Source organism: Rhyacophila brunnea, unplaced genomic scaffold, assembly GCF_057557595.1.
Source record: "Rhyacophila brunnea isolate RB1 unplaced genomic scaffold, BYU_Rbru_1.0 scaffold_15, whole genome shotgun sequence".
Classification (NCBI taxonomy): domain Eukaryota; kingdom Metazoa; phylum Arthropoda; class Insecta; order Trichoptera; family Rhyacophilidae; genus Rhyacophila; species Rhyacophila brunnea.
Genome location: NW_028232806.1, coordinates 31111909 through 31132188, shown reverse-complemented (window position 1 = coordinate 31132188; position 20280 = coordinate 31111909). Strand labels below are relative to the sequence as shown.

At 35.2% G+C, this 20280-nt stretch overlaps 1 protein-coding gene and 1 long non-coding RNA gene across 4 annotated transcripts in view; one reads left to right on the top strand and one right to left on the bottom strand.

The window, feature by feature from the left end:
- LOC147075239 (uncharacterized) overlaps positions 1-19071 on the bottom strand; it is a 97014-nt gene extending 77943 nt beyond the window's left edge. The window contains exon 1 of the long non-coding RNA XR_015070070.1: positions 15940-19071. This is a non-coding gene — a long non-coding RNA (uncharacterized LOC147075239). The remainder of the gene's footprint in view (positions 1-15939) is intronic.
- Positions 1-20280, top strand: part of LOC147075238 (uncharacterized) — a 74338-nt gene that overhangs the window by 31368 nt on the left and 22690 nt on the right. For all 3 annotated transcript variants that reach the window (XM_085943131.1, XM_085943132.1, XM_085943133.1), the window contains 4 exons: positions 4570-4735; positions 6248-6335; positions 9110-9291; positions 14484-14656. In XM_085943131.1, coding sequence (XP_085799257.1) covers positions 4570-4735; positions 6248-6335; positions 9110-9291; positions 14484-14656 — 609 coding nt within the window. The remainder of the gene's footprint in view (positions 1-4569; positions 4736-6247; positions 6336-9109; positions 9292-14483; positions 14657-20280) is intronic.

The window sequence follows — 20280 nt, the reverse complement described above, 5'->3', positions numbered from 1 at the left end:
ACGATTTTCCAAGGGATTTTAGTTACGAGTTTTATAAAGCCGCCGGGGTAAAGATTAGGTGACAATGTTTGGGCCATCAAATATATATTATAATATCATAGATATTTAAACGGTATTTTATGTTCGTGTTAGTACCTACAATAATTCAAGTAAAAACAATTAGTTAGTTTGTTCGTTATGAGCTTGTTTCAGTGAGAGTAAAAAAGTCGTCTGCGGGCAATTTTCTTCAAAATTATTGAATATTATTTTATAAAATCTTCATTATTGTATAAAGCTTCCGTGTTCCATCAGGCAGGATTTAAAGTTCATGAGAACCAGTTAACAGAAAAAAGAACCGATTAATAAAGGTACCTACAATAATTCAAGTAAAAACAATTCGTTCATTATGAGCTTATTTCAGTGATAGTAAAAAAGTCGTCTGCGGCGCATTTTTCTTCAATATCATTGAATATTATTTTTTAAATCTTCATTATTTTATAAAGGCTTCCGTGCTCCATTAATACATATGATGGATCGTTATAAGTTGCTTTGATTTAATTCAGAGTTTTGAAAACACTTTTGAAAATATATTACCTATATCCAATAGAAAAAAATCTTTTGAAAAAAGTAAGATACCCCGCAGGCTTGGATTAAAGAATTAAAGAAATCGGGAATCGCGCCCACGCACATTGACCACAATGCTAAAGGAGTCATACTTAATTACGACACATTTTAACTAATGGCTTTTAATACTCACTGAAGCGTTTTCTAAATTGAGCTACATTGGCGTTCGGCTTCTGTATTTTAAATCAAAGTAGGTATTACTTTAATTGCTAACCGACATCATGGATCACTCCAAGATTTTTTGTTGTAACTTACTTGAACTTGCTAATAATTTTTAATTAACTATTTATTCAACCATTTATTTTTTATTCAACCAATAATCCACAAGATTTAAGAATGTAACATTCTATTTATTGAACATACACAATTTTAAAAACACTAATGAGAAAATATATAATAACCAATAATTATTAATTCAGAGTATTATAATACTTTATAGGAAAATATGACATAATTTTTTATATGAACATTTTGATGACAATACAATATTTTGTATTGCAATATTTCAATATATTTTTTTTTTAATTTGGGGGAGGGGGGGGGTTCTGGGACTGTAACCATTGAATATCCAACGCGACGTAGAAGAGGATTTTTAGACCGAATGGATGAAAAGATTTTTACGTGAAATGGTGATTATATACTTTTGGAAAAAGGCAGAATAGTAGAAAAGAAAGCAGGATAGGAAAAGTGCTCAATATGAATATTTTCTCCAGCCTGATTCAACCTTAAAGCCTGCCACACATACCTACTGCGTTTTGCGATCGATTCGTGACTCTCGAACGCAGCTGTGTCTCGCCAACCGCGATGGCGTAGTACTCAAGTAATTTTAACGTAAGCACATGTAGAAACTGTTAAAATTAATTGAAATTAGCATAAATAATGAACAATAATTCAAAATACTAATACATTAGAGTTGGCACTCTCCATCATTGAATTTACAGAGTTGGTGATCGTTCAAAATATTCTGCAAAATGACAAAACCGTAGGCTAAATTTGTCGCCGTGACAGCGGACAGTAAACGACGTGCATATCAATACAATCACAACTTAAATGTATTCCATTAAAAAAAGTTACACGGTGAATATTGACTTCTAGGCATGTAATTATTGCATGCATCGTACTGTTTATGAAATCTTAAAAGTATTTGACCGTGAGACAACCCTATTTATCTTATATATAAATGTAGTTTTTTTTTATTAGATGTATCAAAATTATCTTATAATACGAGTATGTTATAAACGGGCCAACAAAGTAATCTATCGCTAATTTTGTCGTCAAAACCAGATTTATCTGAAACATTTATTGACATATTAATTTAATTACGTACGACAAACCATAAATGTCTTAAATCAATCGTAGAAGATAATAGTATTAAGTAGAGCCCATAAATTACATAGTATGGATCACTACATTAAATTTATGCCGTCATAAATCATGAAATGTTAACGTGGCAAAACACACTAAAGATAGTCAGCCATTTAATCATTAAAATGTCAAAAATGTCACATACTAATAATAATTAGCATCGACACATTTTTATGTTTATAGTTAATACGAAAAAAATAGATACTTAAATAATAATATTTTGCCGACTGCCGTAACCAGATAAAATAATTCGAATTAGCAATTTGCCGTCTTATGGCCAAATGCAGGAATGTCAACGTAAAATTTAGCATAACTAAGACGTTCTTATAAGAATAATAATAATATAATATACCTACGTCGATTATTTCGGTGGCTTAATGTTAAGCGTTGCTTAAGGTCACTTAAGTATTTAAGTATGATGTCAGGGTGTTTCTTCATGATCCGATCCGAACGTTCAAAATCCGTGATTCGTGATGGCGGTCCGCACAACGATCTTGGATCACAGATGTTGTGCGGACAAGCAGTGTCTGCCTATATATGCGAAGGATTCCATATGAGGCGTATATTATCAAAACCTGCTTAACTCCACGAACACAATTGTTGCAAAATATAAGAAAAGATAAAATTAATGAATAAAGAAGTAGATTATAACACGTCACCTGCCGGGTTTTAATTGGACGAAAAATCAAAATGGCGGTTTTTATCTCTGATGTCATTGGTTGTATAGATATGAGTCTATTTTGAAACTAAACCATTAAGGATTTGAGCACGATTTGATACTGAACATGATTTTCAACATGAATTATCTCTGTATTTAAAGCAGTTACGCAAGCGAATGAATATTTATTCTATAGGTATTGCCATAGAGAACAGTTTGGCATCAAAATTTGAAAAAACTCGAAAATGGTCGTTAGGTATCTTTTGATAATACGGTGCTCATATCGTCAATTCAGATTTAGTGGTGAAGGGTGGAGGTAGGCTGTTAATATTCGTCATAAATAGTGCACACTAAACTTTGTCAGTTATACGTATTTGTTGTCATTAAAATACGACTACAATTTACAGATGGTGTTGGTTAGTTTTTAAAATTCAATTAAACCCTGCGAAAACCAATTCATAATGGATAATAGTCAAAAAAATACTGATCTATCTATAAAATATCTAAAATTATACAAGTACATCATACATAACTTTGGATATTTTATAGATAAAATAATATTTTTTTATCTATTACCTATAGTTTGGCAGAGATTAATGAATAAATGAACGAAAATGAAACACATTACAGACGTGCAATAGTTGTAATGTTGCAGCCTTCATATACACCAATATTGAATGAGCGTCAGTGTATACACCGAGAGCAGTTGTCAGAACGAGGGACAAGCTTAGAATGACGTATTGACACGTGCTTAAGTGGATCTCATATTCTTCCACACTCGAGATCAGTTGCCTGTTACTCAACACCCGTTAGGTATTTTAGTTCCCATTAATTTTGTGTTCCTTGGTCCAATCTCTAAATTGAAAAACAATATGTGTATTTGCCAGACCCAGGATTCGAACCAGTGACCCACGACGTTATAAAATACCAGTAATACCTATAATGTTTAAAAAGCTGACGCGACGATCTAATCCTTTTAATCATTGTAAATTATATTTTTGTTAACTACAAACTACCAGGTTAATAACCCGAAAAAAAGAAAGGTAAACAATTATTAATAAAGCATTACAATATTATATCTGGCCTTTGTAATCTTATCGTGGACTCTCAGTAGCTAAGGAAACTGATAATATGTACATAAGTATTTAAAAATATAATTTCTATTTATAGATTCCCAGTTTTAATAGTGTTATAAAATTATTCAAACAATGACGTCCTGTGGGAATAAGCATTTAATGCACTGTAAAGAGGCGGCAAATTTACGGATCCGAAAATTGCGTTCCGGTTCGAGAATTATCAGAACGAAAATAAATTCATATTTTAGACATATTGTCTTGGAGTTATATATGTTACGCCGAATGTGTGAAATTCGTATTACATAAAATCAGCAAAAGTTTGCCTATTTCATGAAAAATGCAAGACCGTTGCATTTCCGGGTACATTCCTCATACCCAGACACTCCGAACTTTGAGTCTAGCTATGAACACTTGACCAGCATCTAGGCTAACTAACGGGTGCTCACATATGAGTGCATCAAAAATTCCCGTGGGCTTACAGTCATAGCTAATAGTCCGTTTATGTCGTTAGCGCAGTATTGTCATTTCAACATGTGGCATCAGAATATTATACCAAACATTGGATATCTCAGATAGTTACACCAATTTGTGAACTCATAGGCCTCGTGTGTCGTAGAATACCGAAAAGAGAGGGGCCAATCCGTTAAGAAGGCTGTTCGACAGCCATATCACCTGGGTCACGATCCTCAGTGTTGAGGTCATGATAAAGAAGAAGAAGAACTAAATGTTCATTCACCTAAAATAAATAATATGTATTTTTTCGTTCCTGGATGTGTTCAGTATTAGTTGGATAATATGAAAAAACCTAGTTCACATTTAAATGAGTATTACAACTATTATAAGTAAACATTATATTTTTATCTACAGGGTCAGAGAAAGGCCTTGGTCAAAGACGTCCATCGCAATGGCGTCGCCAGGATTCTACAAGCAGCGGAAACCTCGATGGATTGAGAGGACCATTGAAGGCTTTACGGCTACTGGTACTTGTGGCCCTCCTTCCATCACTGTTGATTGCTGTACCTCTGTACTTGAGGTTTGTACATGTCTATATGTTTCTTTTGTTAGAGTTTTTGCCAAGTACAGAGTATATATCGATTGAAAGACAACTGACAGAGAAACTGTTCAATTAATTATTGTCCATTATGGAAAAATAGTACCATAAGGTGTTATAACGTTCTCGGCATTTACTACTCTTGAAATTAACTTAAATTTTATGACTACACTATTTCGTTGCACTTTGGTTTATAAACACACTTTACATTAAGTATATTTTAGATTTTTTTTAAAACAATATTTTGGCTAAATTAATTTAAAGTTTGAATAGAATTTTTTCAAACGAAATATCAAGAACCCGTGATTCCTTGTCCATTCAAATACATAAAAATTATTAATTTTTAATCAGTTTAGGTCACTTGGTCCATTCATTATCGGAACATCAATATACCAGTAGTCCCAGAAGTACCTGACCTGACGTATAGATAGCAGTTATTGTTTAAAAATAGTGACCATGATAGAAAGTACCTACCTTATAAAGCCTAAGTTTGAAGTTTGACGACGCTACGTTGTTCAGTAATTATTTGTCAGCCATCAACAGTGAACGCTCTCAGTGAATTTGTAAACATGGACAAAATTGGTCATATTTATGTGATACAACACTTTCATTTGAAAGGCTTCCGTCCTACCAATATCAAAGCGGCGCTAGATTCTACTCTGGGGGTGTCTGCTCCTTTGTTTACAATATTAACATATTGGGTGGCTGACGAAAGAACAGTCAAAACAATCGACTGCAAGGGTAGAATTGGCTCTAAAGAAGGTGAAGACAGTTCCATCTGCAGGCAAGGTCATGGCGTCAGTTTTTTGGGATGCGGGTGGGGTAATTTTCATTGATTATCTTCAGAAAGGAAAATCAATCAACGGCGTGTATTATGCAAACTTATTGCAGCGTTTGAGTTATGAAATCAAGAAAAAAACAACCGCATTTGGCGAAAAAGAAAGTTTCGTTTCATCAGGACAATTCATCAGTTCACACATCCGTTATCGCGATGGCCAAAATCAATGAGTTAAAGTTCGAATCGCTTCCTCACGCACCCTATTCGCCAGATTTAGCCCCCTCGGATTATTTTCCGTTTCCAAACTTGAAAAAATGGCTCAGGGGTAAAAGATTTGCCAACAATGAAGAGGTTGAGTCGGCGATTGATGGCTATTTTGAGGAGCTCGACGATTCTCACTATAAACAGGGTATCAAAGCTATTGAACATCGCTGGAAAAAGTTTATCGACCTAAAAGAAGACTACATAGAGAAATAAAAAAAAATCCCAATTTTTTTATGTTTTCTTTCTTAGGTCGGGTACTTCTGAGACCACCCTCGTACCTACACCGAAATTTTGAGACGAGGAGGTGTGTTTATCAAACTACTGTGGTTGAAATTACAAAATATTATAATATCTACCTATACAAAGTTTTCTTTAATAATAAATATTATGATCATGTTATTATTTATTTTGATTTAAATCTTTCGAAATGTTGATAAAATTTCTCTTTGTAGGTATCATGTCTTTTCGGGTCAGTTGTATCCAGTTGGAATGAGCGACATGAGGCTAATTGATAAAAAAGTCTCAACAACATGGTGTCAAGTAAGTATTTTAGTCAATAACAATATTTATTATTATATATAATATATTATATCATTATCATATTATATAGAAAAATAATATCGACTGAGGATATTTAACCTTTCTATTACGATGCTGGTAAATTCTGTCCATTCCGGTGATGTAACCCCGGGTTACCGTGCGAGATCGACAATATTACAATAGTTACAGGGAAATGCTTATTTTATCAACATATATAAGTTAAATAAGGTTTCAACATCGTTATTTGCTATTTGCTTTATACATAAAATTATCAAAAAGGCTTCAAAACTTTACTATAGTATAGTCATACCAGTATTTCTACACATTCTTACAGCCTATAAGTAATAATACTAATATTGTAATATACGTGAGGATGAGTATAGGTGGACGTTATTTTATAAATTCTTAAAATAGGGTCTGCTTAACTCAGCGTACTTCCTTGTACCTATATATTTTTTTTGTATTTACACATTTATACTGTAGAATAACTTAATACTGATATATCTATTTTGTTATGTACCTAATATTGTTTTAATAATATTTCGTTGCTTCTAAATGTCATGTTGTGAACGTTTTAAACTTATTTGTAATGTCCACAATATGTAAAATAAATGAATTGAATTGTAATCATGCCGAATTTTCATATCTTTGTCTAACAATTAAGCATGGCTGATTTTTAGAAAGCGATGCCCTTTATGCAATGTGCAATATATTTATGACAGTTAAATGAAATCTGACGGATATCTATCAATTATATGTATTTACTGGATAATGCTATCCATTTTGAAAATAATAACAATTTAATTAGATTTTATATTGCTGATTCTCGAGATGCATATTAACTGAAATATTTGCAGTTTAATGGCCATGGTTACCTAAGATGACATTACAGTATCGGAAGGGTTAATGGAATTTCAATTTAAATTATAATTGATTTAAGTTTTGTATTATCCCGTTTGAGTATTTTTTATTATGTTCAATTAAAATGTCTGCATAAAGGCTAGGTGAACTACCTGTATATAGGTACGTATTAGGCAGGTACCTTCTTAAATCCTGACAGTTTGTTCCACCTTTGATGCATTCGATTTTTCACAGTACACAACAGTAGGGGCTTAGACTATAGATACATCTAGACGCCGCCCGTTGCATTGCTAAATGAAGCCGCGTGCCTTGCGTTTGGTTTGTGAGCGAGCGAACGCATTCGTCTACAAATGTCCGAGACCATAGACCATTTCGCTAGTGCTCGCCCAAAGTGCTCGCACTAGACGCTCAGAATTAAAATGTAATTTCCTATTTTTTTACGTTATATAGTATTTTTAAGCGGTCAAAATGCAACCATTAGATAAACATATCCATAATTGAAGTTATTTTAAAGAAACACTAGGTCACTGATATTAAAATATAAAATAAAATACAAATAAATTATCACGAACATGTATCAACTTACTTATGAAACGTAATACTACCATCTTCTTGCTTATCAGTACGGCTACCAAATTTTAAGACAACACACAAAACCATCTTTTCTACTTAATTAACCAAAAATATTTACCACTGACTTTATGTTTAACACAAAAAATATCAATTTTAGCAACACGAGCTCGTAAGTTATCGACGCTATGTGAAGCGTTTCGCCCCGATTTGATGGCGATACTTTTGGAAAATGGCTTGTAGCTAGTAGACCTTTTATCTTACTCTAGCGCGTGTCGCAGAGATTGTAAGGGTGCCGAATACTTTCTCACTCGCACTAATGCATCGTTTTTGTTCAGGCCTTGAGTAGGGGCCGTTTATATAAATGGTGTCACGCTCTAGGGGGGGGGGGGGGATATAATGTGATAATTTGTAACAAGGGAGGAGGGGGGGAGGGTGTTAGAGAAAATGTGACGTCACTAAGTAAACATTAAAGGATCTGAAAACACAATAGTGAGGATCGGGGAATCAAGGATAAATATTTAAAAAAATATCTGTGACGTAACACAGACAAGATAGTAAAACGTTATGTGGCATTGGGGGGGGGGGGGGGGGTAATGTTAAAAATAGCCAAAAGTGTGACGTCATATATCGTGAACGTAAATTTAGTGACATGTCTCATCACCTAGTCCTATTATTTAGAAGTTATTACATCTCAATAAGCTTTCTAAATTAGATTAATAGAAGACATCTAAATTAAAATATTAAAATATAGATAAGTATCATGATATATCCAAATTTCCAACTTTTATACTTCCTTTTTTGCTTATAAATATGCCATTATAAATCGTCCGGTGTTCGAATTTAGAACGAAGCTCATCGCAGTATAAAAAATATTGAATGTTATTATGTCAAATGTTAGCATGTGGCGCCCTCACTCAGCGGATAACTTGTATTGGCTATAATAATAATGTTTTCACGTTTATTATATAAACGAGAATTATCTGTACTCGGTATCAGTGTTCATTTCCCATTGATGAGTGTATATATATAACATTGCCTGAAGATGCCGATAGGCGAAGCCCTGGCCGAAAAAATACTCAAATGGAATAGTACAAAAATATTAATTAGAATTATTACGTAGGTTAACAATGGAAAATTTATCGTTTATGTCACCTGCAAAATAAATGTTACGTATTTCTAAAGTTTGTCTTTACGACGCGCTATGACAAATTTCGACGAGATATCATTCTCTCTATATTTGTGCGCTCAACTGTTGGCGGCCAATTTATATTCGAAGAATTTTTGGCGGTCAAAGAACCATGCTTATATAAATAAAAAAACGAATTGTATTTATATTTTAGAAGCAACTCCTACACTCAAATGCAACGTTCAACGCGTTTCTGGTGGACTCTCAACCCTCGCTGGCGGATGAACTGGTTCCTGTCAGCATGACGAGGCAGTTAACACTCGAAGATGACATGAAAGAGTACTGGGGATTCTATCTTCTCCAAGGGTCCATTGTAACTGTCTCCACGTGTGTCAGGTGAGATTTTAATGCCTACTTAAATAGACTGGAGAGTTAAGATCAGTGGCAAAGGGTGGAGGCAGGCTGTTAAAGTGCAAATTATACTTTGATAGTCATACGTATTTGTTTTTATTGAACTAAGACTACAATTTACTAATGGTGTTGGTTAGTTTTTAAAAATAAATTAAACCCTGCCTAAACCAAACCATACTAGTTTTGGTAAAAATTGTGCACAATTTTTCATTCATACTTATTTGTTTTCGTTGGATTAAGGATATATACTTTTTACACATATTGTAGGTTCATTTTTTTTTTAAATTCAATGCCCTGCCTAACCAAACTATAATAGATAAAAAATATTATTCTATCTATAAAATATCCAAAATTATGTATGATTTAAATGCATAATTTTAGACATTTTATAGATAGATAAGTATTTTTTGACTATTATCTATTATGGTTTGATTTTCGCAGGATTTATTTGAATCTTAAAAACTAGCCAACATCATCTGTAAATTGTAGTCTTAGTTCAATGAAAACAAATACGTATGACTGACAAAGTGTATTTTGCACTATTTATGGCGAACCTTAACAGCCTACCTCCACTCTTTTCCACTGGTTAAGATAGTGACCCGGAAGCGAAAACTTTTTAACTGAATAATAAAATATTTAAACGTTAAAAACTTCACTATTTTTCGTATACCACCTACGCATGAGCAACTCTCACATTACAAATAAGATGCTTGATGGATTCCAAAGAAGAAAGGGATGAATCGAAATATCGTCACTTAGCTGGAGAGACTTTGTGTAAAGGTACTCCAGGCATCTGTTGATGATTGAAGAGTAGTGGCAGACCGGCTGTCATGGAGAAGAAATATTGAGTGGTCACGACTAGATTTTAGACCGTAGCTTCCACTAAAGAAGAATAATATAAGAATCTGTGGACATTACCAGGGCTCGAAATGGACCGGAGCGCAGCAGGTTATCTTTCTGTCTCATTGAAAAAATAATTTGACCGTCTGAACTAGATATGCCACATAGCATAAAATTTGATAACTATGTTAATATCGTCAGAAAAATGTCGAGCGATCCGGTTCGTAAACTTTTCCATTTCGAGCGCTGGACGTTACACATACTTATAATAACGTACATACCTAATTCACCGGTGTTTTATCAGACGAGAACATAGAAAAATGGTTTGGGGTGGTCCATTTTGGAAATTATACATAATATTTTTTTCTTGATTTTAAGACGGGGGAGGGTCAGCAAATTCTAGTTAGTGCCACTCACTTGCACTACCCCGCCTACTATATATTATATAATACTTACTGCACTTTTCCGGGTAAATTCATAATACCCAGACATTTCAAAATTTGAGTCTAACGGTAAATACTTAACCTGCAAGTATTACTAAGTTCACCCACGTGCCATTGCGAACTTTCGCATCCATAAGGCATAACAGTAATAATTATTGGGATCGTTAGTGTCCATTTGTGCTATCGGCGCTGTCTTGTCTTTTAAATATGCCGCATCCCAGATATTTGTAGCAATTTATGAGTGCTACGAGCTTTCAAGTATTCACAGTAGGAGTGTCGTAGAATGTCGAGTTGAGTCAAATCATCAGGATCACGATTCTGTCATGAAGTCCAGACGAAATAATTGCCATTTACCAAAATAATTTGTATTTTTTTCGTCTCTGGAGGTGGGGTCTGTACCTGAAACCCACCCCCTGAGTGCGTGCCTGTGTTTTATGGATATTTTATTGCAGACATGAAGACGTATTTGATATTTTCTTTATTCTGCCTTCCAATAGATAACGCAAGAAAAATAAATATTATTTCAAGTACATGGGTATCTATATTATCACAAAGCGGCAAGACTTTGTTGTTTTATTGCCAGGATCAAATTGCTTAGTTTCCATAGATTAGGTATTAATTTATTATTAATTAGTAATACTTAGTATTATAAGTAGTTATATAATGAATCATATGTAAGCGTTTTACTCGAGACTATCATGGTGGACAGCTTTGAGACTAAAGCGCGAAATATATTATGGTGCATGTCGTGGACTATCACGAGACGTCACAGTAAGCTGCCGCTACGGAAAGAACGTGTGTAATGTCGTTTTGCTTGGTGTTTATAATGTTATCAAACTGTTGGTGCCATCCCGTAGCATATTTTGAACCTTAAATTAATGTGGTAATTAAAAGGTAATTAAATAACACGTTAATTATATCGAATGGCCAAGTATTACAAACACGCCAGTCGCGGTGTTAGCACTAAATGAGTTAAACGAACATTGTCTATTGGCAAAATCTGCCGAAATCACCAAAACAACAATGATGTCACCTCACGTTGAACTGCACTACATCGACACCTGCATGACGTTTTGAATATTTTTTATCATATTCCACATGTATACACATTTTCGAATCATGTCAAAATCACGTTTTTTGTTTTTAGTTGTTGGCACTATGTATTTTCTATAAGAATATTTTGTCTATTATCTATGGTCTGCAGGTTGGGTTCAGCTCAAAATATTATCTATGGGTATAATATCCCAAGTAATTTTAATGTACGTGCACGTAGAAACTGTTAAAATTAATTGAAATTAGCATGCATCATTAATAATAATTCAAAATACTAATACATTAGAGTTGGCAGTCTCTATAATTGAATTTATAGAGGTGGTGATCGTCCAAAATATTCTGCAAAATGACGAAACCATAGACTAAATTTGTCGCCGTGACAACGTGACAGTGGCGTGAGATGTATCTCAATTTGATGATCACAACTTAAGCGCCTTTATTCACGCCATAAACGCTGACATTCGCGTGAGCCCGGAAAAGCGACGCCACCTTTTCTTTAAGTAGTATACGTCAGATTTAAATCTCTGTAATTTGGAAGCCTTTGTGTGCAGCGGGCATTTGTAGCGTTAATGTGTATGGACGCTAAGTATGTACGTTCATTTATTAATCTTATCATGACGCTCATAATATATCTTATTTGCTCCCATTAAAATATCTTATTTACTTAAATAACCCTGAGATTTGCGAATAATTAAGACATATTTTTAAAAATATTTTGATAAAACTACAGACATATAATTTGTGTTTCGTACATTACAGACATATAATCGTGTTTTTAACACGATTAAAAATCATGTTTACATGAACCATATTAAATTAAGCATGTTTTATTAAGAGAATTGAGGTAAATTACAATGTCCACTTGATAGCAAGGCAAAATTAAGAAGCTGAAGATTAAAGGAGTACAAGTGATAATATATTATAGAAAACTTAATCAGGGCTTTAAATTGATGGGAGCGCACTGGAACGCAGTTCCATTTCGTGAAATTCCCGAGATTATTGCTCCATCTAGTGGAAAAATAAATATTGTATTCCGGTTCGTGAATTATTTATTATAAAGCAATACAATTCATTTACTTTTCTATATTAGGTATTCATTTATCTTTATATCTCATCTATATATAAAATTAGATAAGTATATTATATATATCGCTATTTTTGAAAAATTATCGAGCGCTCCGGCTTATAAAATTTTCCGTTTCTAGCACTGAATTAAAAAGTGAAGTAAAATACTAGTTAGGCGAGTTTTCACATCACCACATAATACCTATTTAGTTGTGAAAATGGATTCAAACGTGCAACTGCATTGTATGAAAAGTTATAAGCATTTTGTTTTATCATGACACTAAGTTGCATGAATTTGTGTATAAAATGTCGTTACTATTTTGATAGCAACGTGTAAAATTTGAATATTTTTTTTTAATTGTGGGTATTATTTCAAATATTAAAAATGTAATATAATGAGAAAAATATTGTAAGCAGCTATTTAATTTTTTTTCTTTAACTTTATAGCTATAATATATATTAAATTCACTCAACCTGGTGACACATGCGCGTGAATCCTATTAATCCATAGCCCACCAATAAGCGTGATTGTTTTTTTTACCAGGATTGGTTATTAACCATTATCAACCTATTGGCTCTATACCCTGGATCATAACTCACGGCATATTGATTAGGAAAAAAACTGTATGAAATGTGGATAAGAACTACAGTGCGACATTTTTATCAAGTCATCTACGTCACAGCGCTGCACGCGCTGATACTGTTACATCACGGTTTTTTTGCATTGATACTATTACGTCACGTGCTCTTTGTGTTTTGGACATACATAGCAAATATTCTATCACTGGCACTATTGAGAGGAGCTTCTTTTCTGTTTCTCCTCCTCACAATACTTCTACATTCGAAATAATGCTCTTCGTCTGCTTTTGCAAAGTTTTAGAAATTTTAATGTAAATAAAATTCCACGCGGTATTGAATACACACTGAATTATGGGCGTGGAGAATGTATATAGTAGCGGGGTTAGTAAATACGGAGTGCTGGTTTTAGTTCCAGAAATGCTCATGGTTACGTAGACTCACTGACAGGTTTGGAGACCCCCTGAAAAAATTGTGTCCATGCAATAAACTACTATCCTTATTTATAGTTACGTTGCCAGGATTATTGTACACATTGAAAAAAAAACATATATTTTGAAGATGTTCATACTTTTTAGAGCGACCGTTTCATCTGCTTCGTACAAAGCCCCTGCTGGAATTCGTTTTGTCTTTCAATAACTTATCTAACCGTGTCCGGAAACTTGTACGTATGTAGTTCGCCGTATCACACTTCACCGCGAACTGTTGTATCAGATATGGCCGTATATTAATATTTTGGACGCGGAAGACGCACACGGTGCGTAATGACCAGGCGGCCGATCGATGTAATTAACGTGCATTTTAAAGGGGGCAATTAAAATCTCATTATCTATTCAGCAGCGAAAGCGTTAAAGAGCGTCCAACCTCTTTGGGTCGTATAGTAGTGACATAAAATTCATGTCTAAATAAAACAAGGTTCTTGTCGGTTTACACTTTACAGGAAGCCGGCAGCAAACAAATTTTGAAAATAGCCGATATACTGGATTATTTGTTAGGTTTGGTTTTCATTCTTGAATTTATGAATTTTGCACAAAATCAGCCATGAAAATTAAATTAAAGTTCATATTTAATTTAATAAAATTGGAGACCGTCTAGTATACGGTCATCTCTTTCCGATAAAAAAGCTCACGGCAAACTGTGCTACAGTGAAATGTTTTACGTACAATTTACATGTAACCTTATCAAACACCGTTTTTTCAGATGGCCAGGCGCATCGCTGATCATGATCCGTGGCCACAAGCATCTCCAGGAGTGTGCGTACATTGGAGACGATTCCTCGGAAGAGTTGGAGGAGATTATCAAGGCGAACGGGGGAAAATTGGACGAAGCCACTCTCAAGAAACTGATGGCGGATTCACCCACAAATAAACCTGGTAATAAATCCTTACTAAATAATATTATAATATGTACATTTTTATATAAAATAATATGGTGTATAACAGGGTTGGCGAATATTTTTACGTACGCGTATCAAATTTTCCTAAATATTAGTTTTCGACTGGCTGACGTGCCGAGCTGTTTTTAAAGAGGAGAAAAATGAAAGAATAGTTTTTACAGTCTTTAATATACGGCCATATATTTCCGATACAACATTTAATGGTGAAGTATGATACGGCGAACTTCATACCTACAAGTTTCCGGACATGCTAAAAAAGGTCACTATTTATTTAAAGACGGCCGCTCTACGCGCTACGCCGGTGTGGGTTCAATATGTATGTGGTGATGTGAAAACTGCTCTTATCTCATTTTTAATTATAATATAATTAAATATGAGATAAGAACGTATTGTGCCACTTGTACTCTTTTAATTCTCAGCACCTCAATTATTGAAATATTATATAAATCGGTATAATTCCAAAGAAATACAATCATTCATGATATTCTTATCTTTATTATTATTAGAGATGATTAAATGCAACATATATATGACATTTCGCTATAATATATACCTATACTTACCTATATTTAGTAGATATCTGTACATGTTTAAGTGACGTAAAATTTTCCATTCAAATCTTAATATGTGTATATTACCATCATAGTTGCAATATTTTGCAATAACTATTTACTATATAGATGCAGTGTATAAATGATTTTTTTGCCTTTGTAGTCGATAGATAAAATTAATATACGCAAACATTTTTTGTAGTATCTAATTATTTCTCTACTGTTATAAAAATGTTATGGAACGGTGGGATCAACTTCATTTAAATATACCTTTTATATTCAATCTGTCTTTATTAGAATGTAATATATTTATAATAGATTAGGTTTTAGTCTTGTTAACAGTCTGACTTGATACATTGATTGTAGAGGTGAGTTGGAAATACTGTCACCAGTTTGTGTACTCAAGTTTCGGATGAAACTACCCATACTCAGTATGTGTGGCCCAATAAACTTATTCCAAAAAACTTGTGATGATACCATCGCGAGTCGCTGTTCTGTGCGCTCGCCAGTTGGTAGACATTCAAGATTATTGACATTAAACGCGTACGAACTATCACTCCCCTCCATTTTGATATGTGTGGATTTTTCTCAACTGTCACTTTTATTTTTAGTTTTCTTTTTTTATCGTCTGTATTTGGGATGAAGGTGGATAATTGACACACTGGAATGGTTTCGGAAACGACGAGGTTTATTTGGTGTTAATATATACTATATGGTTACATTTTTTATCATTTAATTCTACGGAGCGCAAAATGTACGCGTTCGCGATTTTGCTGCTTGTCGCGATCTGAGCGCAAAAAAAAAAAAAAACCGTTGGACTCGCGAGCTGTGCACAATGCGACGTTGCCATACGTGTTTTTTTTTTTTTTGGACAATGTTGCCGGTCAGATATTATTTATTAGTGGTATTATACATTATTTAATTATTTTCGCAATCAGCCGTTATTATTTGTTGGCTTTGATACCGATTCGGGCGTCTCCAGGTACATAAAGACACACCCAAATGGGGACCATACGGGGGCGTCACAAGCGCACCTCTCTGGAAAGGCCCGAATGGGGTCGGGCCAACTAAGGGCTGATTACGATAGCGTGTGTAACTGGACAGTGCGGTGGCTTGATAAGGGGTGGTTGCGTCTCTAGACGTTGAAGGATCGAAGCCCCACCGGTACGTCGGCGGCCGGAGAGACTCGGATGCAGCACTGTAGCATAGTGGTTCGCGGTTCCCGGGCCCACCGTAAAGCTGCTGAGAGAGGAGGGCGTCGCGCCCAGCCCTCTCAACACCCTCGGACCGTCGGCAACCAGAGAGTTTCGGATGCAGCACTACGCCGCTTTGTGGGCGTAGTGGTTCGCGGCTCCCAGGCCTACCGTACGGGCGGATGCTGAGAGAGGACGTCGCACCCAGCTTTCCCAACAGCGACCGTCCGAAAATCAGTCGATCCCTCACGAAAGTGCATACCGGCGCATTACTTGACCCCCTTTTTTGCTCGCTTGCCCTGCCGCGGCTATCGAATTACACGCACTGCACTGATATTATACTAATATAATATGCGAAAACTTAATTTTATACTTAAAATGGCTTTAGAGTTTATAAAAATAATTTTTAAAAATATATCAGGGCCCGAAATGGACCGGAATGCCATTCTGCCTCATACAACTGCTCCGGGTTGTAAAATTTTCCACTTCGAGCACTGAAATAACTTAATATACATCGCTTCCAAACACAAAACACTTAAAACTAACTAATCTATGATGCTAATGGCTGAGGATGCTGCTTGGCTGCTTTCCGCTGATGGAGGCTGCTTTGCTCAGCTGAAGAAGGCCGCTTTGTAGCTCTCTTCATCATGGTGCATCTGGGCCAGGGCTGATTGCAAGGCTCACAGACACGCTGCTGTTGACGAAGAGGGCTCAAGCAGCTGATGATGCAGGGCATTTGATGCCGTTTTCCCTCGTTGGAGCCAGGGTCTTGCCCGATACACTCGTCCGTGGGCCAAGTTCGCTGGCGGATGCAGTTGGTCGGGAGTACATCGGGAGCCATGACTTCGCAATCCGGGTGTTTCTGCTCTTTTCTTCACTGGCTTGGCTTTGGCAGCATCCTATTTCTACTGCTTATTATTATACTTTGTTGAGCGCCACCAGAGGCAAGCCTCTGGATGTTTCTTCCTCGCCGTTTCCTATTCCGGTGTTTGGATCTCAGGGTTGTGTGTCCGGGTGAAAGAAATTCCACCTGCTTCTTGATTCCAGACGATCAAAATCAAGAAGCGTAGCCCCACGTTGGGCGCCACTTATCACTCCCCTCCATTTTGATATGTGTGGATTTTTCTCAACTGTCACTTTTATTTTTAGTTTTCTTTTTTTATCGTCTGTATTTGGGATGAAGGTGGATAATTGACACACTGGAATGGTTTCGGAAACGACGAGGTTAATTTGGTGTTAATATATACTATATGGTTACATTTTTTATCATTTAATTCTACGGAGCGCAAAATGTACGCGTTCGCGATTTTGCTGCTTGTCGCGATCTGAGCGCCAAAAAAAAAAAAACCGTTGGACTCGCGAGCTGTGCACAATGCGACGTTGCCATACGTGTTTTTTTTTTTTTTGGACAATGTTGCCGGTCAGATATTATTTATTAGTGGTATTATACATTATTTAATTATTTTCGCAATCAGCCGTTATTATTTGTTGGCTTTGATACCGATTCGGGCGTCTCCAGGTACATAAAGACACACCCAAATGGGGACCATACGGGGGCGTCACAAAACGTAATATCACTAATAGCACTTGAATATAGGTATATTTTAATTTATTAGTCTATTGAAGAATAGTATGAATAATAGGTCATAAATTTTGTGTCGCAGCACAGTGGTGAGATTACGCACAGGCTTAGGCTTGTTATATGACCGCTCAAAACATGTTTAAAATTTAAAAAAATCACTGTTATTCATTTTTGTTAACAAGAATATTGTTACCTAATAGAAAAACAACTCATAAATTTAAAATGTGTATTACTATTGGACAAGTGGAGCTCAGCGTAATTTTAGCGATTCTATTGAAGCCGATATACAGTCTGAGTTCCCTGAGCTGATACGTATTTCAAATACTAATATGGAGTTGGTTTTAGTTTCAGTTAAGTATGAAACTTTTACACACTTCAAACGCTCTATATAGTATTCCAAATACTAGTTTGGACTATTTTGGAACGAGTTGCTATACTAAGTATTTTTTTATACTGGTAGTAAGTATACTTAGTCTTCAAAATCGACCAGTTTTCCTATCTCTAATTGATTGAATGCAGTCGATCCTTCCTTCGTCCTTCTTTACGTCCTTCTTTACGGTTGAGTTAAAACTGAATTGAAAATCTATTTTGATTCTATATAAAACAGACATTATTAATATTACGTATGGCATTTTCAGACATTTAGTTTGATAAGAAAAGTGAATACCTACAAAACAATATCCGTTAGAAGGCAGTTTGAAACAACACAAACATAGATTCCTCCAAATCAACCCGCCCCACACCACACTATGAAATATAATACATTTTGTTCAAGTTGTCGAATGACAATATAAGAATAATATAATGATTGATCACTGCCAGTTTTAATTCTGCCACATTCTGGTACGGTGACGAGTTTGGTGGGTACATGGTTTCGTCATTACGCAGAATATTTTGAATGATCACTATCTCTATAAATTCAATGACGGAGAGTGCCAACTCTAATTTATTAGTATTTTGAATTATCATCCATTATTCATGATAATTTCAATTAATTTTAACAGTTTCTTACGTGTACGTACATTAAAATTACTTGCGACATTGCATCCATAGATAATATTTTGAACAGAAGCCAACCTGCAGACCATTTTTTTTGACCATATCCGATCCTAATAGGATCATATTGGCCTCTACAGAGTAGAGGTTTATATTAACAGATTTTGTTTTTTACGAGAAATGGATGTCAGCCACTTGCTCAACCTATTAGGTCCATACCCTGACTCACACACAAATTAAAAAACAATATGTGTACTTGCCAGACCCAGGATTCGAACCTGGGACCCACGGCGTTATAGTCCAACGCATGACCCCCACATCTTGAAGCGGGCCCCCAAGCTAGAATCTTCGGCGGGCCCCCCTACCTATCGCTAAGGTTAAAGTCACTATGACAATCTACAGTTGTGTAATATAGTTAGTGTTCAAGGTAAAATTTAAGGTATTTTATAGCGATTTTTTTGTATTTTTAGGTAATACACCCATTTAAAATGCGGAGTTGTCGAATATCGATAAAAAAACAATCGAAAATTCGCACAAGTACATTCTTTGAAATTTTAGCACGCTTAAAGTGAAATAGCGCCGCAGGTGACATTTTTCACTATTAGTGCAATAATTTTGTGATGTATGTTTATCTCACTTGGCTGGTCGATCCGCCATGCCGGGCCCCCAGGCTAGAGCCCTGTCAGCCCCCCTTGTGGGGGCCATGGTAAAACGCTTAAGCCGCGCGGCCACCGTGGGCGCAGACCATAGATAATAGATAATAATTTAATAGCAAATCGATAGAGAAAACCACTAAAAATAAAAAACACGTGATTTAGACATGAGTCAAAAATGTGTAGGTATATAGAAAATGATTGAAAAAACGTTCACTGAGTCATGTAGGTGTCGATGTAGCGCGGTAAGCGTGAGGTGACCTCATTGTTGTTCTGGTGATTTTGGCAGATTTTGATAACTGACTATGTTCGTTTAATTAAAGGTTCAAAATTTGCTACGGTATGGGAGCATCAGTCTGATAACATTTTAAATACCAAGAAAAACGACATTGCCAATTTTCCCGTAGCGGCAACTTAATGTGACAGCACATAACGTGATCATAATGTATTTGAACTTCTTTAGACATGAATAATAATATACACGTATGACGACTGTACCCACCTGTGTATTACAAAGTGATATCACTATAATATAATATTATTGTTTAATTGCATTATTTTAAAATAAACTTGTTATCTCTGGTGTCTGCCTACATATTATTACTTGACAATAGCCCAGATAATAA